The sequence below is a fragment of the Natrix helvetica genome (assembly GCF_964273705.1).
Source record: "Natrix helvetica genome assembly, chromosome: 4".
Taxonomy (NCBI): domain Eukaryota; kingdom Metazoa; phylum Chordata; class Lepidosauria; order Squamata; family Natricidae; genus Natrix; species Natrix helvetica.
This window is the reverse complement of record NC_138550.1, coordinates 59,629,673-59,655,438: the sequence shown is the minus strand read 5'-3', so window position 1 is coordinate 59,655,438 and position 25,766 is coordinate 59,629,673. Positions and strand designations below refer to the sequence as shown.

Genomic DNA, 25,766 nt, shown 5'->3' with positions numbered 1-25,766 from the left:
TCAGCAGATGTGTTAATATGTACTTAATTTTCTTTGTATATTTCCCTTTGATTATTCCCTGCAGAAAGAGTTCGGGTTTGTATTTTATTTGTTCTCCTGTAATTTCTTGCACCCATTTCCAAGTTTTTGTCCAATATTTTTGAGTTTCCAGGCAGGTCCATCATATGTGATAGAAAGTCCCTTGTATTTTTTTGCACTTCCAGCAGGTTGGATTCATGTTTGGGTACATTTTAGCCAATCTCGTTGGTGGTAAATGCCAACGATAAAACATTTAAACATATTTTCTTTGAGTGCTACTGATCGTGTTAGTTTATAATTTGTGTTCCAAATTCTTTCCCAATCCACTAGATCTATATTGTGTCCCAAGTTTTTGGCCCATGCTATCATGCAACCTTTAACTTTTTCTTCTTCTAATGTGACTTCTAATAAATATTAGTAAATTTTCGTTATGAATTTATTTTCTGGACCAATTAAAATTTTATCTATTTGTTGTAATTCTGTGTATATTCCATATTCTTTTACCTCTTTTTTGTATCTCGATTGTAGTTGAAGTTATGGCCACCAGTCTATATTTATATTTTGCTCCTTTAATTCCTGATTTGTTTTCAAATTTCCTTGGAGGTCTAAATTTTCACTATATCTAACCATTTTCGATAGATCTAGTGTATTTCCATAGTGGAAAGCCATGTCGGTATTTTCATGTAGTATTTTTCTCTAATTTTATTCCAGACCTGTATCAGTGCATCTCTAATATAGTGTCTGTTAAAGTATTTTTGTTTCTTTTTACCCTCTTCCCATAGGAAAAAGTGCCATCCCATTTGCAAATCGTGGCCCTCTAATGTTAGTATTCTTTTATTTTTAAAATGTATTCAATCTCTCATCCATGTTACTGCTGCTGCTTTGTAATAAAGCTCCCAGTCAGGGAGTCCCATACCACCTCTGCTTCTGTCATCCTGTAGAGCTTTCAACTTTATCCTGGCTTTCTTCCCTTGCCATATAAATTTTAATATAATCTTATTCAATTCAATAAAAAATTTTTTTATTGTTTGAAATAAATATAATAGTCTCGGTAATACATTCATTTTTATTGCTGCTATTTTCCCTAATAATGATAGTTATAGCTTCCCCCATAATTCTAGATCTTTTTTTATTTGTTGCGCTAATTTTGTATAATTATTTTCTTTTATAGTTGAGCACTTTGCAGTTAGCCATATTCCAAGATATTTAACTTTCTTTGTCACTTGCAGTCCTATTATTCTTTCTAATTCTTTATTTTGTTCTTCCTTCAAATTTTTAGTTATCATTTTAGTCTTTTCTCTATTAATCTTTAACCCTGCTACATCTCCATATTTTTCTAATTCTCGCATTAAACTATTTCCTGTTTCTAGCGGATCTTCTATAATGAATACCAAATCATCTGCAAAGGCCTGACTTTTATACTCCTCTCTTTTAATTTTAGTTCCTCTTATCTCTGAATTTTGTCTAATTCTTATTAGCAGACTTTCAAGCGTCAGGATAAAGAGCAGAGGTGATAGTGGGCAACCCTGGCTTACTCCTTTCATTATTTTAATGGTCTCTATACTTTCCCCATTTAATAATATATTTGCCCTTTGGGTAGAGTATATCGTTTCTATTAATCTTTCAAATTGGTCCCCTAATTTCATATTCTTAATTTGTTGCGTCATGAATTCCCAATTTAAATTGTCAAATGCCTTCTGTGCATCCAGAAAAACAAATGACACTTGTTTCTCTGGATGCACCTCATAAGTACATAGTAATATTTGCTACTATTCTGGTATTATTCCTAATTTGTCTTGTTGGGAGAAATCCATTTTGGTCTGGGTGTATATAGTCATTTAATAGTTTTTTCAGTCTCTTCGCTATTATTGTTGTGAATATTTTATAGTCTGCATTTAACAATGAGATTGGCCTATAGTTTTGAATCTGTTTTTTATCTGCACCTTTTAAAATATTAATGTAATATGTGTTTCCCTCCATGAATCCAGTATTTTTGCTTTCATTGGTGCCTCATTATACATCTCCAACATCAAGGGTTCTATCAATTCGTTCAATTCATCTATTATTTTATACCATTCTGCTGGAAATCCATCTGGGCCTGGCGTTTTATTATTTTTCTGTTTTTGGATCGCCTGTTTCAATTCTAGTTTCGTTATTTTTTTTGACAACATTTCTTTCATGTCTTCTGTTATTGACAGTGTTTCTTCTCCGTTCATATATTCTCTTATTTGTTTTTCATCTATTTGTTCCCATTTATACAGATTCTCAAAGTACTTGTATGCAATCTTTTTCTTCCCTTCCATTGAATGTTATAATTCACCAGTTTCCTTTTGAAGTTGATATATTAATCTTTTTTCTCTCTCTTTTCTCAATCTGTATGACAATCACCTCCCCGGTTTATTTGCTTGCTCAAAGAAGTTTTGTTTTGTTAGTTTTAGGCCCTTTACCATTTCTTCCTGGTCTGATATATTTAATTGATGTTTTGCTAACATCCAATCCTTTCTTATTTTGTCATTCTGTGGCTTATTTGGTAATTCTATTTCTAAATTTTTAAGTTCCTCCTCTAATATCTTCTGTTGTGCCCATTTCTCTTTCTTTTTGCTGAATACACTATAATAATTCCAAGGGAATAAGCTTTCATGGTGTCCCATAGATTTTGTATAGATGTCTATTCTTTTGTGTTTTCCTTAAGGAATAACTCCAATTCGTTTCTACATTTTTGAATAAATTCTTTTTCTTTTAATATTTGCAAATTTAACATCCATCTTCATCTAGTTTTTTTTCCTTCCCAAATTATTTTAATGGGGTTGTGATCCGCCCACGTATTTGGTAATATTTCAATTGTATGTATTTCTGCCCCAATTTCCCCATTCATCCATGCCATATCAATCCGTGACCAGGATTGATATGGATTGGAGTAAAAGGTAAATTGTTTTTTTTCTGGTTCCATTTTTCTCTAAATATCTATTAAATTTAGCTCCTCCATCATCTCAAAGCAAGTTGTTGGTAATACTTTTTTTTATTTTTAGTTTTTTTTTGTCACTTACACCTTTGACTTAGCAGTTGTGTTAATTTGCCAGACATGCACTTGAGACTTATACCTACCTTATAATGTAGAATTTTGAAGTAGATTTTGATGTAATAATGTATAACAGATTGGTCAGCTTTGAGCCCATAATCAGAATGTCAAGAGATCCAGAGGTGGTATTCAGACTGTTCAGACTCGTTCACCCTAACCGGTAGCGGAAATCGTGGTTGCACCTGCCCTGGCTCTATGCCATCCTGTTAGGCATATTTTTGAGGCTGAGTGCATGTGTGGAATGTGCACGTGTGAGCAAAGCACATTTGTGGAAGGCCAGGCACATGTGCGGAAGCAGTGTGTGACTAATGGACAGGCTCTGTCATGGTCATAAGTGAAGGACTACATGTACATATAGTAGTAACTCAAGACAAAAGTAGGATAATAATGAAATAAAGTATTGCACTTCTATTTCTCTAGTCATCCCACTCCATGATTTGCCATCCATTCAAAAGACTTTTGAATGACATCAAATAATGGTGTGATTACAAGGCTGATTGTGATTTGAGGCCCATACCTTTTCATGAATCCACAGTTTTCTCTTTACCATTAAAACATTTACATGTATCAAAAGTTTTTCAATCTTCCCCCTTCTTCCCCCTCAACAACAGATGTAGGTAGTCTTTTACTTACAACCACAACGAGTCCAAAATTTCCATTGCTAAGCAGGACAGTTAAGTAAGTTTTGACCCATATTTTTTGCTCTAGTTGTTAAGCAAATCACTGTAGTTGTTAAATGAATCATGCAGTTATTAAGCAAATCTGAATCCCCCCATTGGCTTTGCTTGTTGAAATCCAACTGTCATAAATACATACCTGTTCTGACCCCCCACTCTTCATAGACCAAAACACGCCAAGACAAAGATACTGCACGATGATTTATTAACACACAGACTAGACTTTGGCAGCAATCCAGCACAGACAAGACCTTGGCAGCAATCCAGCACAGACTAGACCCTGGCAGCAATCCAGCACAGATGAGACCTTGGCAGCAATCCAGCACAGACTATACCTTGGCAACAATCTAGCCTGCCAAGAGGACAAGACCCGGTAGCTTCTCCAGCTCTGGTAAATATGTTGATTCCTGCAAACAACTTGCGGAAAGTCCCTCCTTAAATACAGTCTTGAGAGGAGCCTAATTACAACCACCTGAGTTCAATTATCTCCTGTAACTGCGTAGCTGTTCTTTATGTCTATTAGCCCTTCGTTGCCGGGCATCCAGAACCACCTCCCTTGTCTCCTCCCCACTGCTCCAATGCATGACGTCAGAAGCACACTCCCTTATCTCCTCCCCACTGCTCCAAGGCATGACTTCAGGAGCACACTCCCTTTGGCTTTCTCCGCTGCTCCATGCCTCAGGCGCCTCCTGGTGGCCAACCAGCCTCTCTGATCCCTGCTCAGAGTCAGAACCCTGTCCAGGGTCCTCCACATCTTCCAGAGCCAACTGATAAGGCCCTTCACTGTCGGAGTCTGGTTGCAGCTCCAACAGCTCCTGCTGGCCCACAACACATACCACATGCCAAATGTTTGAATTTTGTTCGTGTGACCATGTGGATGCTGCAATGGTCATAAATATGAACAGTGATCATAAGTCATTGTGCCATTGTAACTTTAAATGGTTACTAAACTAATGGTTGTTAAGTTGAGGGCTACCTTTACTGCATTTTGTGGCATAGTAAGACTCCCAAATTACATATTAATTACATATTAATTACATATTAAAAGTGGAATTTTGTCTGGAGCTTGGAATTATTTAGCACTACAGTAGGATAAATTGCATTGTCTTTTCCTCAATGACTTCTGTACTGTTTTGTCTAGAATTCTGTGGAAGATTGTCATATTTATTCCTAACAGTTGACCTTGTTGTCTATTCCTAGCTTTTTGCTTGACTGTTGAACTGTCTTTTTGGTAAACTGTATTAAACTGATCATCAACGTGTACACCTTCTCTGAGTAACTTGTATATTCTTCCTGATTGTGCCTGGAAGCATTGAGCTATTGAGCTGGTGCCTGGAAGCATTGAGCTATTTAATAATTTATCTAAAGCTTTTTACACAATATTTGGAGAAATACCTGTGTTTCCCCCCCAAAATAAGACTGAGTCTTATTTTCTTTTGGGGCCCAAAATAAGCACTGGGGCTTATTTTTGGGCGGTGTCTTATTTTTTGTCCATGTACAGGAGGCCAACTTCTGCTTGCTCATGGCAGGGTAGGAGACTGCGTGGCACACCAGTGTCACCGCTGCGAGGTGAGAGATAGAGCTGCCCCGTGCGCCTCACACCGGATTTCCTCAGGGCTCCTGTAGCTAGGCCATCCACACCCCGACATCTGCCTTGTCTTGCAGCCGTAGCCCCAACACACCACTAAACCTCCTGCTCCGTTGTGGCCATGAGCAAGTGGGCCGGTGGCTGAATGGGCTTCTGCACATGGCTGCTGGTGCTATGGCTGCGAGGCAGTTGTTGGGGCATGGATGGCCTGGCTGCGAGGGACCATAAGGTTAGTCGGTACAGGGCTTGTGGGACAGCTCCACTATCACCTTGCCTCATGGCTGCGGCACCATGAACAACCAGACTGAATGGGTGGCCGGGTGGCTGCGCAGGCTCTTAAGTAGGGCTTATTTTGGGGGTATGGCTTAAATTAGGCGCATGCATAAAAACATGATAGGGCTTATTTTGGGGGAAATTGTATTAAAAGCAAGAAAGCACTGACTTTCCAATTAATGTTATATTTCTTGTGCATGGCAATTATGCCGTTTATGACTACTCTGTTTATCACTCATGAATATTCTGAAACAGCCCTCGCATCCTTGCAACTGAACATTATGTACTCTCAATTTATAGTTCTCATTTAGCAGTTATTACTGTTAAGTATAAGTTGAAATTATGGAGATGATTCAATATTTTTGTATAATTGCAAAAATAAATGTACTTATCTGCTTCAAAGAATGAAATAGAAAGTTTCCTATATAATATTTGCATTAGAGAGAAATGAATCCATTTTCTGTCTTTTTAAAATATGTTCTGATATAAAGTTGGGTAATTTCAGTGAGCACGTAATTCATTGGTGGTGTTTTTTTCTCAGCCCAAGGCATTAATGGCTGAAGTTTACTTTGAAGATCTAAATTGTGAGAACAATTCAGACATTAGCCTATACAGTGAAATTGCCTGTGAAGGAGAATATTTAGTTACTGTATATAATTCTCTCTGAAAAGTCCTCTTTTCAGTTCCTGCGTTTCCCTGCCTAATTTAAAGCTGCTTGGTTGAAAGATATAGAAGAAAGGAAACTAAATAAATAAGTTATGACACAATTCCTGTATGTGTTCTCTTTGTACATAGTAAGGTCCATTTATCCATAATAGTGTAATAGTGAGGAAAATATAGCATCAATTCAGACATCCACATCATTATTAGAAAGATCAATTATAGTTATGAAATGACAAATAAGACTACGAGAGCATGAATTGAAATGTTTTTATTTAATATTTTTATCTTTATATTAACTATGATTAGCCATGATGTAGAAATTTGGGAAGCATGAAAGTAGGAGAGCTAAGAAGATGGCATGTGAGATCTCAGTTCATGTTGATTGTTATTTAAAGGTACTTTTTCTAGTACCATAATTTATTTACAGTTCAGATCATTTGGCTTGTACCTTTTTAGCAGCCCACAGTGAGTCACAGAATAAGATTAAAATGAAGCAAACAATGATAATAATTTAAACATAGTTTCAGGAGGTTTTTGTAGAAGAAGGAGTGGCAGAACCTGGGGGTGGAGTCAAAAGATTAATCAGCCTAAAAGTTTCTCTGTAGCCACAAATGGATTAAGTCCAACCCCTCCTGAATTCCATTTACCTTTATCTAGTGCCAAAGTAGTGTTAACCATTCGTTGAGTAGATTTCTATGCATAGGCATCAATAGTAATAAGTCAGTTTAATTGAAACTAAACTTATGTTCTGGCCTTTTGCTCTTGATAGTTTTTATGAAGTTTTTGAAGTTTTTCCCCTTTGAATTCCTATTCATCTAATGGAAAATGTACATTTGTTATAATTCATAATTTGCAAATGTGTTCTCAAACTATGACATTGAAAGGCAAATGACATTGATGGGAGCTTTCTTCCTGAATAAATAATGCTATAGCTTTTTAATAGCTTACTTAATAGCAAAGAATGAAAAAAATTATTCACTTGTAAATTTGGAGCACCATTATTGCTCCAAATGTTCACTGGCCTTCTTATAATTTGTATCTTATTGGTCAAATGATGATTGAATTCAGTCTTAGTTAGAGAAATTTGATAGCTGAGATTTTTTGGTTGGACACTTCTAAAACTCTTCCTTACTGGTTCTTGCTTGTTTTAATTAGTCAGAAGAGATTTGCTGTATTAAGCAAGGGGCTTTAAATATTTTTCTTCTAAAAATACTCCCAAGTTGCTTTTAAAATGACATATTATGGCCACTAGCATGAATTAAGTGTTAAAATTATTTTAAAGTCGATTTTTATTTTTTATTTTTTTATTACATAATAATTCGGTTGATAATAAATAACATATATGTATACTAACTTTAAAATTAATTTCTAAAATTTATCATCTTACCATCTAGAGGAGGTTTTCTATGTACTGCAGTATTTACTTGTTTCAATGTTAATATTGATAATGATTTTTTTACTTAACATTATTTAAGACGGAGGTGGCAAAGACTAATTCTTTTTTCTGGTCAAAATTTGCCGAAGCAGTTTGACAACGCTAGTTGCCATTTATAAAGCTGTTCATGGCATTGAACTACTTATCTGAGTGACTGTCTACATTGGTTTCCGCCTGTCCTGTACAATTAGACAGGATGCCTTTGGGGTCCTATTAATTTGAATAATGCCAATTGTGGGGGCCATTTTCCTATAACAGAAACTTGCCCCCATTCTCCAAGTTGTAAGGTCTCCACTCTGAAAATTCATGAAAGTCCTTGAAATTTCCTTGGGGGTTTAGGTAGGCACTGAGTCGCCTTTTAGGGTTCTGTTTGCTAACATTAACGTTTTTTACTGGACATATACTGATCTTTGCTTGTTTTTATTATTCCGGCTGTCAGAATCCTAACTCCCACCCATGTCACCCAGGATCTTGGGTTGGAGTTGGGAGGTCTTCTAAATTTAATAAATAGATTGATATATACATTTTAAAATTAAAATAATTAATTCCCACCTTATACTTCATTAAAACCCCAATCAATTTATCTGTTCTGCAGTATTACAGCTGCAAGATGAAAAACAGGTTTCAAAGACTACTCAAGAATTTGTCAGGTGTATATGTCCTCTAGGCCATATGCTTGTTCTCACCAGATTTAAAAAACTGTATTCACAATAGCAAAAAAACAAAACAATTTCTCCCTTATCAATGCTCAATGTAAAAACCAGACAATTACATTTCTGCTTCTTCTTACCAAACAAATATACTTTAGTTTATTTTCAAGGGTGAGGTAATTGGTAATTATTGAAATTAAATCTGGACATTCAAATTGCTAACCTTCAGCCATGGCAAGATGATTCAGAAAACGGAGACATAGGTCTGACTATAGTTTAGCATAATTTCAGATGTAGACTGGTGAATTTATTATCTTTAATCTGATTATTGTATTGCAAATACTTTTTTCAGCACTGAAGTATTTTTGCCAAATGTGATATTTGATTTCACTTTGAAGATAGGCAGCTTATTTTTGATATGAAAGTTTTGTCATAAGGCAGACAGTATTCAGTTTAGTGCCCATAGAGCAAATAGATGATAGAGCAGTATAAGGAGTTCACATATTTTAATCTGTGCAGTAATGCTTCTTCAGGCATTTGCTTCTTTGCTTTTCTCAGGATGTAACTATTGATATTGCCAGCTTATTTTCTTCAAGCCTAGGTCCCACAGTTTTAATACAAAGGATTGATATCTACAGCATTTCCCCCTTTTTTCCATATATTTATGGAAAAATCACCTTTATGCTTTTAATCAAATGTAAGATGCATGCAAGAAGATACAAAAACAATAACAATAATAACAACTGGTGAGTGATCAGAATAAATTTGCCCCAAAAGCATAGTTAGAAAGAAGAAAGAAAGAAAGAAAGAAAGAAAGAAAGAAAGAAGAAAGAAAGCCAAGTGAATGCTATTGTAAATTTTGCTTCATGCCCATATTATTATAGCATTTTTTTTCTTGCAAACAAAAATGTTTCCTAATTAATAAGGTACATGCAATGTAACATATTCTATTAATTAGCAAATGGAGGTAGAAAATTTCAGAATGTAGACTTAGGAATGCTACTGCACAGAAATACTGATGGTTTTTTCCCCCTCAATTCTTTGTTCTTCATTCTCGTTTACAAATTTGAGTGGCAAATGTACCTAATTACGATATTTTACCAAGCTATTTTTCTTACAGTTTTTGATATGGCTTATAAAAAGATACGTTTCAGGTACATGGATCTGAAGCTAGTTTATTTAAAAATCAATTTTTCTAGTTTCATAAAATATGTTATGCCAGAACTGTGGTATTTAACGCTGAAATAAGATTTACTCCTTCATTTATAATTTCTGCTACAGCAGAATTGTTCTTATAGACAAGTGACTAATACATTAATGTATTAAACTAAACTGTCATCTTAATATTTAATAATTATTGATATGATTAGGTTATTTTATTCAAAGTGAAAATTTTGCAAATTAAACAATTGTATCATCATAGCAGTAAAATAAGGACATATGCATTTCCCTAATAGATGGCAAAATATTGGATTGCTTCTTAGCTTTGTAACAAAAGTCAATTTTAAAGTATATATTATCAATAGAATATATTTATAAAGAATATCCTTTTTTTTCCAGGCTGTTGGCTGCTATGAATCGTTAATATTAAAAGCAGAAGGAAAAGTTGAATCAGATTTCTTTTGCCAGTTAGGTCACTTCAACCTTTTATTGGAAGATTATCCAAAAGGTAAGTCTATTATAATTTATTTTAGTATTTTTCCCCTCAGAATCCTAGATCAGTACTACATACATAATACAGTACTTACATGTCCCCCCTTTTTTAGAGAGGCAACATTATACAAAATACATAGAAAAGTAAAAACAAGGAAAAGAAATTAAAGGCAGGAGATAAAATAAAACTCAACCAAATTCATTTTAAACCAGTACCATTCATTGTTCTTCTCTACATCTTTCTATCCATGCAAACCATTCTTGTTTCCATCATGTCCATTTACATACTAACTTTTATTCTTTAAACTTTTCCAATAATCCCCTCAACTCTTTCTAAACCGCAACTTTCTCAGTCTTTCATTTTCTCTGAACTCAATTCCTCTTCATTTATTTTTTAGTGATAAGGTATTCCTTATAGGTGCATGGTCAAATAACCTTATTTCTTTTCTACTGGTCACTCGTTGTTTTCATACTCCATTTGTTCATACCTCGTCATTGATATTCTCAATCTTTAAATTAATCTGTTCCTTTCTGTATTTCTCTTGACATATCTAAGTCCCTGTTAATGAAGTAGGCAGAAGCATAATCAATTGTTGTTTATTTCAACCGTCATTCATTGCCATAGACTCTGTAGCATCAACTACAGTTCTAACAACATTTGCATATCTTACATTTTTTCCCATTCATTTTCTGATCAAAAAATTCAATTAGGACAAGCAAATTTATCTATTTCCTCTAATTTTTGTCGTACATGTATAACTTGCAATACTTAGTACCTTTATTTTCAAATATATATTCCTCACTCTATCGTACAGTCTAATACAGGTAATCCCTGGGTTACAAGTGTTCCCTTAGCAATTGTTCGAAGTTACGTGATCAGTGCCCCCTAGCGTTTCCAAACAAGGCCTGAAACTACGAATCTTGTAGCACCATGCCAGTTGTTCGCCCTTATGAACAACTGCAGGGGCTCTGCAACATTTGTCCTCATGTTTCTGGCCAAATGGAGCTTCTGATGGGCAGATCCACTCCTCAGAAGCTCAATTCGGGTGTCCAGACGCCTCGCCTGGCACTTGCTTGTTGAAATGGAGCTTCTAAGGGGTGGAGCTACCCCTCAGAAACCCTGTTGAACTTTCCAGAGGCCTCCCCTGGCATGTTGCAGGCCAAAATGGAGTTTCCAGGGGCCAGATCCGAGCCTCCGGGGGCCAGATCCGAGCCTCCCGGGGCCGGATCCGGTCCACTGAGGCTCCATTCGGCCCTCCGTGGGCTTCCCTAGCCTGTTGCAGGCCAAAATGGAGCTTCCAGGGGCCGGCCCCCGGAGGCTCCATTTTGCCTTGTAACGGGCGGGGAGACAGCTGCAGAAGGCTGAACGGAGCCTCAGAGGACCGGATCTGGCCCCTGGAGACTCCATTTAAGCCTGCAACAGGCTGAGGGAGGACCGTAGAGGGGCGAATAGAGCCTTGGAGGGCCGGATCCCCCCCCCCCTCAGAAGTTCTATTTTGGCCATGCTGGGGGAGGCATGCGGAAGCCCAAACGGAACTGCAGAAAGACGCACGAGGCTGGAGAGGAGACTGCTAGATCTTCACAAGGTAAGGAGCCCCTGTGGCGGGGGGGGGAAGCAATTGTGGGCAGTATGAGGTATCTCAGTGGATCGGGGAGTCCTTGGGTAGTCTTAGGCAGGTGGCTTGTTCCATTGGTAGGCTCCCCCATGGCCTTCCCCACCCTGAAATACCTCATGTGCACTTAATGAGCTTCGCATTTGATTAGCAAATGCAGGGGCAAAGGTGGCAGTGATCCCGTTAAAGGTACAAGATTCACCCCTTGAATCCTCAGGTTACGAATGGAAAGGGCAGACTCCATTCGTAATTCAAGGATTACCTGTACTTGATGCAAATATGAGTTTTTAAACAACAACCTATTATTGTCTACATGCAGAATTATATGTATTTTTACATATTTACAACCATATTTTTAATGTTACCATGGGCATTCCTTACATATAATACATTGAACCAGTCAAGGACACATTGTTACCAGCACTCATTCATTCCATTTCAGGAATCATTTCTCCTTTCACATTGCCTCTTCTCCTTTGTTTCTACCCCAAAGATTCATTTCTGGTATTACCCAAAAAGCTATGTCTCAAATTCAGAATCTCTCCTCATCACTGTTTCTTTCATAACGAACAATCAGTTCAATCATTCTTTTAGGTATATTCCTTTGCCATGTGTTTGTGTGTAGGTTAATGCTTAAACTGAAATAAACAAATCTTTTTAAAGCAGATACTCACCAAAAAATCACATGCTCGAATCTTTGAATGGCCAATTACTCTGTATATTCTATTCATATCACTTAAGAAAAATAATTTTTCCTTTAAGATTGCACTCATTTAAAAGTTTTTCTTCAAGCCCATCCCTTGGTTTTTTCATAACTAGCAACTATTGCCAACATATGAATGTAGAGAACAAGCTAGATGACACAATTCATGCTTTCTGATATACATTTTAATAGTTTCATATGTAATTAAGCATATATCTTATCTATGCTTATGTTATTTTATGTAAATTAGATTTCCTAATCTAAAAACTACCTCTGAAATCTCTCAATCTACTACTAATTAGAAAATACTGGATTGTCATTTGAATAATGCTGTCAATAATTCTACTTCCTGCTTTTGGAATTATATTGATAGGATCATAGGAGGGCCATAAAATATCCATTACATCTTGTATTGTTCTTTGATCCTTACTGTTAACTGAAAACGATAATTTCAGAAAATAATCAGGTTAGAGAAGTCTATCTGGAGTCTATACATTTCTTTTAAGTTCTTTTAAGTCTTTGAAGAAAGTAATTAAGGGCTAGATTATCAACACTAAATTCTTATAACCTACCAGTTTGTTTTTATTTCAAGTACATTTATTATGAAAAATGTCCTTTTGAAATATAATTGTATATGTGCATAAGCAGTCTTGTTCACAAATGGTATTTATTTAATTAACCATTCCAAGTATACTGTATAATCTATAATATTGATACTTGGTGTAGTAATGTGAATACTTCAGTAACATTTCTCCAAGGCACCTGAGTGTAGAACAAGAAGCAATGGGTGGAAACTAATCAAGGAGAGAAGCAACTTAGAACTGAGGAGAAATTTCCTGACAGTTAGAACAATTAATCAGTGGAACAGCTTGCCTCCAGAAGTTGTGAATGCCTCAACACTGGAAGTCTTTAAGAAGATGTTGGATAGCCATCTGTCTGAAACGGTATAGGGTTTCCTGCCTAGGCAGGGGGTTGGACTAGAAGACCTCCAAGATCCCTTCCAACTCTACTATTGTATTGTATTGTATTTCTGTATACAAGGAAAGAAGAAAGAAAGTGAATTAGGACAATTTTTCACTACTTATGACCATTGCAACAGTTCTGTGGTCATTTGATCAAAATTCAGACAGTTGGCAACTGACTCATATTTATGATGGTTGCAGTGTCCTGGGGTGATGTGATCCTCTTTTGCGACCTTCTGACAAGGTTAACTATGCTACTAGCTTACAACTGCAGTTATTCCCTTTCACTTAACAACTGTGGCAAGAAAGATCATTAAATGGGGCAAAACTTGCTTGAAATTTGTCTCACTTAGCAACATAAATTTTGGGTTCTATTGTGATTGTAAGTCAAGGACTACCTGTATTTACTGAATTTGAACAATGTAGCTAAATACAGTAGTGAATTTAGTTTTGAAACATACTAAATTGTACTAATATTGTACTAATATTTTATGCTAATGCAAAGGTAAGTTTAGATCCATTTTCTTTAATCTTACACATTGGCAATACATTCAAATGTATGGTATATATCTGTTAATAATAATAATTTATTTTGAAGTTGAACTTCAGTGATTTGATCCTTGTTAAACTGGAAACAAAGCAACTATCTCAACATACAGTTTTCAGGAGGATAAACTGAGCTTTGGCCAAAATATTACAAGTAATTCTTGACTTTTGATCATTTATTTGAAATTGCAACAATCCTGAAAAAAAGGACTTATGACTAGCCCTTATGATCATCACAGCTCCCCCACAGTTATGTGAGTGCAGATTGTATCTTGGCAATCAGCATGTATTTAACAATGATTAATCATGTGATGATTTGCTTAACAATCGCTTAGCGACCAAGGTTCCAGTCTAAATGAATGATCATTGTTGTCATAAGGCAAGGACTATCTGTATATTGTAAGTCTCCTTGTATTCTAGGGTTTTCAGTATATCAGCTTCACTTAAATGTTGTTTATATTTAGGAATTCAGACATAAATACTTTTATTTAATGCAATTGCTTTTTTTTTAAAAAAAGACCTAACCTGGGGGGAGTATGTGAGGAAAATATGACAACAAATAAATAAAATTGCATTTTTTCCCAGATGATCAAGTAAAGCATAGACTGTGAAAAATAAATTAGAATTAGATAACTTTATTATAATTTATTCAAGGACTATTATATTAACGAGAGAGAATATAAATTCTTACAATTTTGTAAAAGATTTACATCTAAATTTTCTTATAGAGTAGCAATATAGTAAAGGATTTTGAACATAAAATATAATTAATTCTAATCATTAGAAGTGTCCTTGCCAATAATATTAGCCAAATGTGTTTCAGGCTTTTTATGGTAATCCTTGATATATTATCACAACAGGGATTGGAATTTCCATCATAAGTCATTGCAGTCATAAGTCAAGTTGTGACATAACCAGATCCAATTTTATGACCATTTTGACAGTAAATGTAAGTCAAATCACTGTGATTTAAAAGAATCATAATCAAAAGAAGACACATCCTTACAGTAGCTTATACAGGGCATATACATGACCCTGAGGCAGTGTGGAAGGGGGTTTTAGGACAAAAAGCTGTGATTCATATATATTGCAAAGGGAGGGAAGACACTGTACAAAGCAGCACCCACCAATCAAAATAGTACAAATAATGACTAAATAACTTTAGGATGTTTCCCAATAAGCCTGTGGCCAACCAAGCCCAAAAGCTTTCCCACTAAGATCCTAAAGTATCAATTTTCAAATCAGAGGCCAAATTGTGTAAAATATTGAGCTGGTGCTGGATGGTTCTTGATTCATCTGAAAGATTAAAACAACACATTACTAAAATAGCTAAAAAAAGTAGCATTAATTGCTTTTGACAAATTACACACAACAGCATTAATATTAAAATAAGCGCGAGCAACAAACCCTGGCACACCCACTATAAATATAGCCAATGCTACATATTCTACTTTATTAAGCAAAGCTATCTCAGCGTCACAAATGTTGTCTAGCATGACTCCTCATTGAGAACGGCTTGAATGAAATTGCTGTTTGAAAAGCAAAACAGAAATTAACTGGCTGAGACAACATTGTTTTTCACTAATATTAGCAGGAATATAATTAAAAGTTTCTTGACCATATATAAAGAACCATCCTTGTGGGAGCCAAACATAAGCAAAGTGAAAAGAAGTTTCCTCAAAAGCTGTACAATTTGGAGGAGGAGCCAACGTCACGACATTACACCGTGTGGTCTCGACACTCTGAGACCGCCGTTGACACGTTTGCCGCTCGACAGTCCGTTTGGACATAAACCATCCCGTAGAGATGCTGATCAAGAAGACGAAGCCTTGCTGGTCTCAGAGAAAGGAGAAAAAAACAATAGAACCCTTTCTCTTTTGAAGAGCATAAAAGAACTTGTGTTTAAGTCAACCTAAAATAAAAAAAATAAAAGAGGCCTGGAAGGCTAGAGTGGCAGTGGCTACTAATTTTTTTCCCTTCTTCTTTTTTGGAAACATGGATCAATATTCAGATGAGGAAACCTTAAAATTCCAAAATATTTTGGCTGGAATTCAAACACTATTGGAAGGCTATGGAAGAATTGAGAAGAAGTTGGAAAAACTAGTGTTCCTCATAGCAAAAGATGAAGGGGTTGGAGCCCCCCAAATTAAAGGGCAGAATGAAGACATAGAAGATAAAGACAAGACAATAGATGAATTTATTAATGGAGCAAATGTGGGTGAAAGTGGAACAAAGGGAATATGGAAAAGGGAATTTGATGAACTGGAGCTCTACCCTAGATTCCAAAATACAGAAGAAAAAAAAAGGGTAATGATGATGGATTCAAGAAGAGAAATTTTTTCAGAAGCACAATTGACAACCAAAGACAAGCTAATTTTAATAACAACTGGAGGGCAACGAGATTACCTGAGAGATCCTTCAAGCAACGAAGTGCAGAGAGAAGTCTATAAAAACCTTATAAAGGAAATAAAAAGAAGACTGACACCACAATTGGCAAGAGAGACAAGACTGTTTTGTTACTGGAAAGATACAGGTTGACAATGAAAGTTGATAATAAAAAATTAGTTAATTTTGGTGATCAATAAGTAGGAATTTAGCAATTCTTAGATAGTTTTAGATTGTTATTAAATGTTTATTTGTCAACAAATAATTATAATAATAATGAAATGATAATGGATACAGTTTAATGATATATACATGTACTGGCAAACTAGTAAAAGAAATTTGGATATAAATTTTAAATTGCGATCAGGGAAAAAGACCTATAAATTTTATTAACAAACTTTTATTTAGATCTTGTCATAAAGGTGTAATGTTTTTTGGGTTTGACAAGAGAAGATGGGATATAAATAGTAAATGATTTTTAGCCAATTATAATAACAACAAAGAAATGTCAAAGGATATTGTTTAATAATATATACATGCTCTGGTATTGGCAAAAGCAACTTGGATACAAACTCTAAATAGCGAGTTGGGGGGAAAAAGGGGGGGAAAGGTTTAGAAATTTTATTAATTGACTTTTACTTAGAATATGTCATAAAGGTGTAATGATATTGGAGGATTTTTTAAATAGCTAATGAATGCTATTATGTGGTTGCCTCTTTAAGTATGAATGATTTGAGGTAAAAGCACGTTCAAATAATTGTAGTCAAATGAGAATTGTGGTACATTGATATTAAGATATACAAAGATTTTTGATTTAAAGTGTATAATCTAATATGAACTATAAGTAATGACTGTGGAAGAAATGCACGAAAGTTGTTTTGTAACCAATCGACATGCTTTCTACAAGATGTAATGAAGGATGATTCTTTTTTTGTGTTTTTGTTTAATTAAAATTAAAAGAAATTAAAAAAAGCTGTATAATTTAAAGTAGGTGAACTAATATGAAGACAGTGAGGTTTTTTACTTCAAGATGTACAATTAACTATTTTTGCACATGTTATATTCTCAAGAACTGCTACTATCAGGATATACAAAGCAATTGCATCAGGGGGTGGATAATAGGCAATCAACCCCCAATTAGATTCTTATAAAGTTTTAATTCAATAGCAATCTACTCAAACCAGTGAAGTTTTGAATTACTGCAGACAGGATACAAACAGGAATCAAACATATAGAAAGCAAATTTTCCATGTCATTTAATTAAGATAAGCAAAAGCATCAGTGTGTGTGATATTAGCTAGCTGCATCCATAGGTTTTGCTTCATTCGCTGTTCAAGTGAGTGTTTGGGTGAGATGACAGCCACTGTTGCTAAAGAGCAGCAATTAACAATCAAACATAAACAAATGATGACTAAGCAAGTGGCAGTTAAAACTGCAAGGATGGCAGCACATAAATTCTCGGGGATTTGTTCCACGTGTTGCGCTTTGGTGGTCAGGTTTTTCACATCACTGGATGGCTGATCCAACGAGATCGTATTGGCCGCTGTGCTTGTATTGGCCATTTCTGGAACCAGATTCGGGGACTGGTACCACGACATTCTTAGCTGGATGAACACAACATGCTAAAATCCACAAAGATCCTGTAGAAGCAAAGCACAGCATATCCTCATCCCCCTAGAGGGTGAGACAAAACTTTTTTTAACCTGTTGTGTTACCCATGCCAAATTGAACCAATTCAACAAATTGATTGATTCGGAGCCCGAGAGCCCTTCTTTTTTATTTATTTGGGAAAACAGTCCGTAAAGGACCAATTAGCACGTTGCACAATGGCTTGACCTGTGGAATTATAGGATAGCCCATGAATTAAAACAATGTTCCAAGTTGTACAAAATTGCAAAAAGGCCAATGAAAAATAGGCCATTATCAGTTTTTAAAGAGAAAGGTTTGCCCAAGGCAGTGATGGGTGAAAAAAGATGAGAAATAACATAACTAACTGTTTCTCCTTGTTGAGATATGGCCTAAAGCACTCCTGAATAGGTAACAACAGATAGATAGATGAATATACTTCCAGGGAGCAAGAGTGGGAACATAGGTGACATCCATTTGCCATAGTTGATTAGAGGCCAAACCACTGGGATTAACTCTGCTTGGCCTGGTCGAGTGGAATATGGCAAGCTTGTGCCAATCCCCTGGCATTCTGGTGAAAAAAAGAGTAATTAAAGAATGGATCTGAAAAGAGAGTAGGTAAAAACATAAATAGCAGCATCTGCTTGAATGGTACCTTCAGAGAGAGGTCCAAGAAGAAACAAATAACTATATATATGAGAAACAAAATATAAATGCTTTTGGTCTTATAATAGTTGCTGCAAAATTAAGAACAAAGCCATAAGATTAGAATCACTCCTGGGTGTGATGTAAGTACCTGGAAGATTAAAAATAAGTTGACACACATAATGAGAGTCAGAAATTAAGTTAAAAAGTTGTTAAGAAAAGATTTAGAAAGCTAAAATAGCAGCAAGCAATTCTGAGTATTGCAGGGACTGCTTGCAGGCTAGGATACTTTCCAGGTGTTATCATGAGAGTCCTTGTAAGCAATCGCTCCTCTCGTTCTCCCTCCATCTGAAAAAAACAGTAAAAGCTTGCAAAAGCAGAGAAAACAAAAGTAATAGATGAACAGGAAAAGAAGAAATCAATAAATACGCAAGCCAAAGATCTTTAGGCAAATGATATGCAATACAGCCCACATAGTCAGTTAAAGCAGATTTTGTAATAGGAAGAATAATATTAATCAAATCAGTCCAATTCTACAACAAGCTTGGGTACGTCCCAAGGTTAAAATATTTTGGGATAGGGTATTTTTGTCTTCTAATACAGATAACACTCCCGTAGGCAACTTAGAAAACATCAAAAGAGTTAGTAACAGTCTCTAAAAGAAATATGGTCTACAAACTAAATGCTCAAAACGTCATTAATTTTCTCAACTGTAGCAAGCACAGAAGGAATCAAATCTTTGGGGTGTTTTCCTTTGGTCAATAAATCAAATAAAGAACTAAGTATATATGCCGGCAAAGAAGAATACGGATGACCCCAAGTAAGGGTCCCCAGCAACTGCCGTAAATTAATTAGCAAAATATTTTCGTGTACAGTTAAACAAAGAAAACCAGAGCAAAAAAGATTGCAACATTTCATGCAGTTGTATTTTTTCTGGATCAATTTACAATCCATAGACACGTAAATCATTTTGCATTTCTGAAAGCCAATTAGGTTGTATTTTTGGGGCTCCAATTAAAATATCACTCATATAATGAATAACAAAGGCCATGGATAACGCTTATGAAAAGGATTCAATTCTGCAACATAAATCTGATACAAAGAAGGACTAAGTAAGTGTGTAAATCAACCAACGAAATAACTTTGGACATTTTGCTTTTGGTTTCGACCCTTGATGGAAAAGGCTGTGGAAGGCTGTAAGCATAACCCCCCTGGATTTCGACATTCCCTTTAAAATGACCAGGTGTACCACAGTTGTAAAATTTTCCTTGAGGCTTGCTGCCTTGCGATAAAGCAGCCGCCAATAAATTAGTTTGACAAGAAGCTGTTCCTATATCTTGACACACTTTAATCATAACTGCCAAATCAGGATTGTTCCCAAGACCAATAATTGCCTTTTGGCATTTGGAAGTAGCGTTTTCCTTTGCTAATTTCATCAACAACTCCATCTGAGCCTCAGAATTGTCTATCTGTTGTCTTAAAGCATCCTGCAGTCTGTTAATAAAATCAGGATATGGCTCAGTAGCCTTCTGCCTGATATTAGAGAAGGCTTGCTGAGTCTTGGCAGAAACAGGCATAGTAAAAACAAACTTCCTGATCAGGGGGGCCGAGGGGGATAGATACCTTGTCATGTTTGTACTGCATATGTGAAGCCAATTAGCATTGTGCAAAGCATGTGAAGCTTTAGATTTAACAACTGGCAACACCTCTTTCAGTAAGAAAACAAATGTTTACTGTACCTTTTGATTAATCCTGCATATTAGCTTGGAGACATTGGCTTAAATTCATTGACTCTTGAACTTATTTTCATGAACTTCTCACTTCAGTTGTCATTGTAACATTTCACTTTGGGTAAGGCTAGAACTTTAACTCAATTGTTCTAAAATGCACAATTCTTTTGTTTCAGTCATTTTACTGTAATATTACCTGAATGATTTTATGCTATATCATCCAGTTCCAGCTTAATTCAGTTCAGTTGTTAACACAATTAATTCAGTTGTTCCGATAACTATTGCAAGCCATTTCTCCTGATGCTGAAGAGCAGTCCCAAACCATGATATATCCATCAACACATTTCATAATTGGGATTTTTGTTGGTTGAAATGTATCATTTCATTCTCTATAAAGATAATGTTTCTCATCAATGCCAGAAAGATAATTTTTCAACCAATCTGTCCAGAATTTGGTTTCAGAAGTCTGATCGAAGTGGTCTTCATTGGTACCTTACATCTCTTACAGTATTTTGTATAAATTGAAGCTTGAATGTTGACTTTTTAGAGTCTTTTTAAAAAAATAATATGGGGCTTTTACTCTTTAATATTTCTAAAACTTCTATTACAGAAAAATAAAAAAGAGCCTAGAAAAGAATTGGATATGGGCTGTTTATGTTCCCCTGTTTCCCCTCAACTTTTTAAAATCTTTTTAGTCCTACTTTTCTTGTCTTCTTTACTTTTGGAACTGTTTCACAGCATTTCCTCTGTTTCTGATTTCTACTTTTTACTTTTCCTGGGCTATGTTCCCTCAATATTCCTGTCTAATATTTCCCACCCTACCACCCCACTTCCTTTTCCAATTCTTTATCTTTACTTTCACATTCTCTCTTTCCTCTGCCTAGTTCCCAGGTACTAGTTTCCTACAACATCCTGCTCCTTCCCAGCCTATCTTTCCTACTATTTCATCTATTAAATTTTTTTGCCATCCAGCTTGCTGCAAGATGATTGTATTCCTCTGCTGCTTCTGAATGTGTCCATTCAGGCTTTTTAAAAAAGGGCTGCAATTTTAAAAATTGCTATTAAAATATTTAATAGCATTTTAAGATAAATAAATACATATGTGTCTCCGGTCTTACCCATTTGGTATGTCTCTTAACATAAAAAGTGGCTTTTTTGATCACAAAAAATGTTCTTACATGAATACTTTGGTGTATGAGTTGAAAATTTCATAATTTCTATGAATCTATGAGACTTGACTATTAGGCACAATGTATACTCACTAGGATCACATATTGTTTAAATAAAATTGGTAAATACATGTGAGTATGAATGTAAAAATAAGTGCACATAAATTATATCCATAACAATTTTGCTGAAATTCTATATAAATTGGTATATGATTTTATTTCTGTTTCTCCCATGCAGTAACTTTATTTATATAGTCAGAATATTTTTATTAAATATATTGACCAGTTAAGATGAGGCATGATGCTATGCTGCCTATAGTTTGTATTGTTTTTTCATAAATATTTTTTTTCTATTTCAGCATTATCTGCATACCAGAGGTACTACAGTTTACAATCTGACTACTGGAAGGTCTGTATAGATTTAAATTGTCAGCAATTTTTATTTTATTTTATAAAGGAATATTTAATATTTATACTATTATTTCCACAGTGGTTATTGTTAATTATTGTTTACACTGATATTTTATCATGGTTAAAATTTCCATGTTAAGAAGATAGCAACATTGCTACTAGATTCCAGTTTAGTTCAGCATCCTGTTTCTCATAGTCGCCAAGTAGATACTTGAGTGTACAGGTAGTCCTCAACTTACAACAGTTCATTTAGAGATGTTCGAAGTTACAACAGCACTGAAAATAGTGACATATGACAATTTTTCACATGACCATTGCAGTATCTGCATGGTCATATGATTTACATTTGGATGCTTGACAACTGACTCGTATTTATGACAGTTGCAGTTCCTGGAGTCATGTGATCCACTTTTGCAACCTTCTGACAAGCAAAGTCAATGGGGAAACCAGATTCACTTAACAACCATGTTACTAATTTAGTTGTTAAATTAGTAACATGGTTGTTAAGTGAATTCAGTGATTCACTTAACAAATGTGGCAAGAAAAGTCGTAAAAGCTGGGGCAAAACAGTTAATAAATTTCTCACTTACCAACATAAATTTTGGGCTCAATTGTGGTGTAACTTGAGGACTGCCTGTATTAATCTTTTCCTGCAGTGTTCTCTAGTAATTATCAATAATGATACTGTATTTGAATACAAAAGCAGTTACATGCTTATTGTTAGTTTAGTTTTCCATGAATTTGTCTAACAATTCCAAGTCTCCTAAAACATCAGTATTGACAAATTGTGTAGATGATTGTCTTAGTGTCAGCCTGTGCTTCGCTATTTGCTTTCGGCTGCCATTGAAATGGGGGGGGGCGGCGCTGGTCACATATTGATATGTATGATTTCGCACACTTTGGCTCAGATCTTGCTTTGCTTAGCTGCTATCTTTTCATAACCAGTAATAGTACTCTTAATTCTGCAAAATGGAGTTACAATGGGGCAAAAAAGTATTTAGTCAGCCACCAATTGTGCAAGTTCTCCCACTTAAAAAGATGAGAGAGGCCTGTAATTGGCATCATAGGTAGACCTCAACTATGAGAGACAAAATAAGAAAACAAATCCAGACAATCACATTGGCTGATTTGGAAAGAATTTATTTGCAAATTATGGTGGAAAATAAGTATTTGATCACCTACAAATAAGCAAGATTTCTGGCTCTCACAGACCTGTACCTTCTTCTTTAAGAGGCTCCTCTGTCCTGCACTCATTACCTGTATCAATGGCACCTGTTTGAACTTGTTATCAGTATAAAAGACACCTGTCCACAACCTCAAACAGTCACACTCCAAACTCCACTATGGTGAAGACCAAAGAGCTGTCGAAGGACACCAGAAACAAAATTGTAGACCTGTATCAGGCTGGGAAGACTGAATCTGCAATAGGCAAGCAGCTTGGTGTGAACAAATCAATTGTGGGAGCAATAATTAGAAAATGGAAGATATACAAGACCACTGATAATCTCCCTCGATCTGGGGCTCAATGCAAGATCTCACCCCGTGGGGTCAAAATGATCATAAGAACGGTGAGCAAAACTCCCAGGACCAAACGGGGGGATCTAGTGAATGACCTGCAGAGAGCTGGGACCAACGTAACAAAGGCTACCATCAGTAACACACTACGCCACCAGGAACTCAGATCCTGCAGTGCCAGACGTGTCCCCCTGCTTAAGCCAGTACATGTCTGGGCCAGTCTGAAGTTTGCTAGAGAGCATTTGGATGATCCAGAAGAGGATTGGGAGAATGTCATGGTCAGATGAAATCAAAATAGAACTATTTGGTAGAAACACAACTCGTCGTGTTTGGAGGAGAGAGAATGCTGAGTTAAATGCAAAGAACACCATGCCTACTGTGAAGCATGGGGGTGGCAACATTATGCTTTGGGGCTGTTTCTCTGCAAAGGGACCAGGACAACTGATCCGTGTACAGGACAGAATGAATGGGGCCATGTATCGTGAGATTTTGAGTGCAAACCTCCTTCCATCAGCAAGGGCATTGAAGATGAAACGTGGCTGGGTCTTTCAACATGACAATGATCCCAAACATACCGCCCGGGCAACAAAGGAGTGGCTTCGTAAGAAGCATTTCAAGGTCCTGGAGTGGCCTAGCCAGTCTCCAGATCTCATCCCCATAGAAAACATTTGGAAGGAGTTGAAAGTCCGTGTTGCCTAGCGACAGCCCCAAAACATCACTGCTCTAGAGGAGATCTGCATGGAGGAATGGGCCAACATACCAGCAGCAGTGTGTGCCAACCTTGTGAAGACTTAGAGGAAACGCTTGACCTCTGTCATTGCCAACAAAGGATATATAACGTATTGATATGAACTTTTGATATTGACCAATTACTTATTTTCCACCATAATTTGCAAATAAATTCTTTCCAAATCAGCCAATGTGATTGTCTGGATTTGTTTTCTCATTTTGTCTCTCATAGTTGAGGTCTACCTATGATGCCAATTACAGGCCTCTCTCATCTTTTTAAGTGGGAGAACTTGCACAATTGGTGGCTGACTAAATACTTTTTTGCCCCACTGTAAGTAGTTTCTTTCTTGGTTGCTGAGGGAGGCTGGCTTGACACTTAGTTTAGCTTGGTATTGATAGTGTTTGTCATTTCAATTTTATTGGAAAGCCAAGTGTGATTTCACACACACAGAATTTGTCCGGGGCAAAAGTTCCCAGTGTACATGCAAAGCAACAACAACAATAATAACAATACTAATAAGAGGGGGTAGTAAAGAAGACGGAAAGAATAATAATGCTACTACAGCCATACAATATGGTAAATATACTTAGGCATGACAGTACTCTGAGTATTAGGTGTTCAGCAGAGTGACGGCATGAAGGAAAAAAATTCTATCTACCATGTTTCCATGAAAATAAGCCCTTGCCTGATTTTTCATGCTGCTTGCAATATAAGCCCCCCCCCAAATGACCCCTAGTTAAGAGCAGCAGCAGGGGGTGGGGCAGTGGGCATGGCCAATTGACGTTGATCCCAGTGGGGGTGCCTATGGGGAGGAGGAAGATTTCTTCATGCCCTATGCCTTCTTGTCTCCCCAAGCAATTGCCACTTGGTTCTTTTGGCGAATGCAGAAGGGTGTCAGAGACTTGGTCCGTGGCGGCCGCAGGGGGATGGAGAGGATGGGGCCAGCGGTAGCAGTGCTCCCACTCTTATCGGCTCCCGCACTTGCTGCCTCCTGTATTGAAAAAAATGAGACACCCCCCCCCCCCAAATAAGCCTGTGTGCTTATTTCGGAGGTCAAAAGAAAATAAGACTGAGTCATATTTTGGGGGAAACAAAGTAGTTGTTTTGGCATGCAATGCCCTACAATGGCACCTCAAAGGGAGAAATTGTGAAACAGTTTATGTCCAGGGTGTATGGGGTCTGTAGATTTTTTCTGTATATGTTTCTTGGATTTCAAACACTCCTTCCTATTTCCTAGCTCTTTTTGCTATTTTAATACCTATTTTTGTTACTTTGGGGTTGCTTATGAACTATTTGAAAACTGCTTTTCTTTTTATCTAAAAATTTGGGCCTTTTCTCTGGTGACTGGAATTTTGATACTTATGAACAAGTTACTAAGTAATGACCCACTGCAGATTCCTAGATATCCATAGGATAACTCTGTGATTCACTTTTGCAGATAAATATATTTATGATATTAAGAATTTGATTTTTTTCTATTATATGAACATTTACCCTTATTTTCCTGATTGTTTTAATAATAATTAATAATACATTTTAATAATAATTTTAATAAGATTAGCTCTATACACTCTTGATGTGGCGAGTGTCACCACTTCCAATATCCTCTTCCATTCTGTATTATTGATATCCAGAAAGAAATGCATCATACTCATTCTCTTTTCCAATACATCCCAATATTACCATCCAACAAGT

General features: G+C 36.1%; 1 protein-coding gene across 6 annotated transcripts in view; it reads left to right on the top strand.

The window, feature by feature from the left end:
- Positions 1–25,766, top strand: part of KDM6A (lysine demethylase 6A) — a 189,847-nt gene that overhangs the window by 27,926 nt on the left and 136,155 nt on the right. For 5 of the 6 annotated variants that reach the window (XM_081951359.1, XM_081951356.1, XM_081951357.1 and 2 more), the window contains exons 3-4: positions 9,944–10,052; positions 21,775–21,824. The exons of the other annotated variant lie outside the window; for it this stretch is intronic. In XM_081951359.1, the coding sequence (XP_081807485.1) occupies positions 9,944–10,052; positions 21,775–21,824 (159 nt within the window). The remainder of the gene's footprint in view (positions 1–9,943; positions 10,053–21,774; positions 21,825–25,766) is intronic. 6 annotated transcript variants of the gene reach the window in all.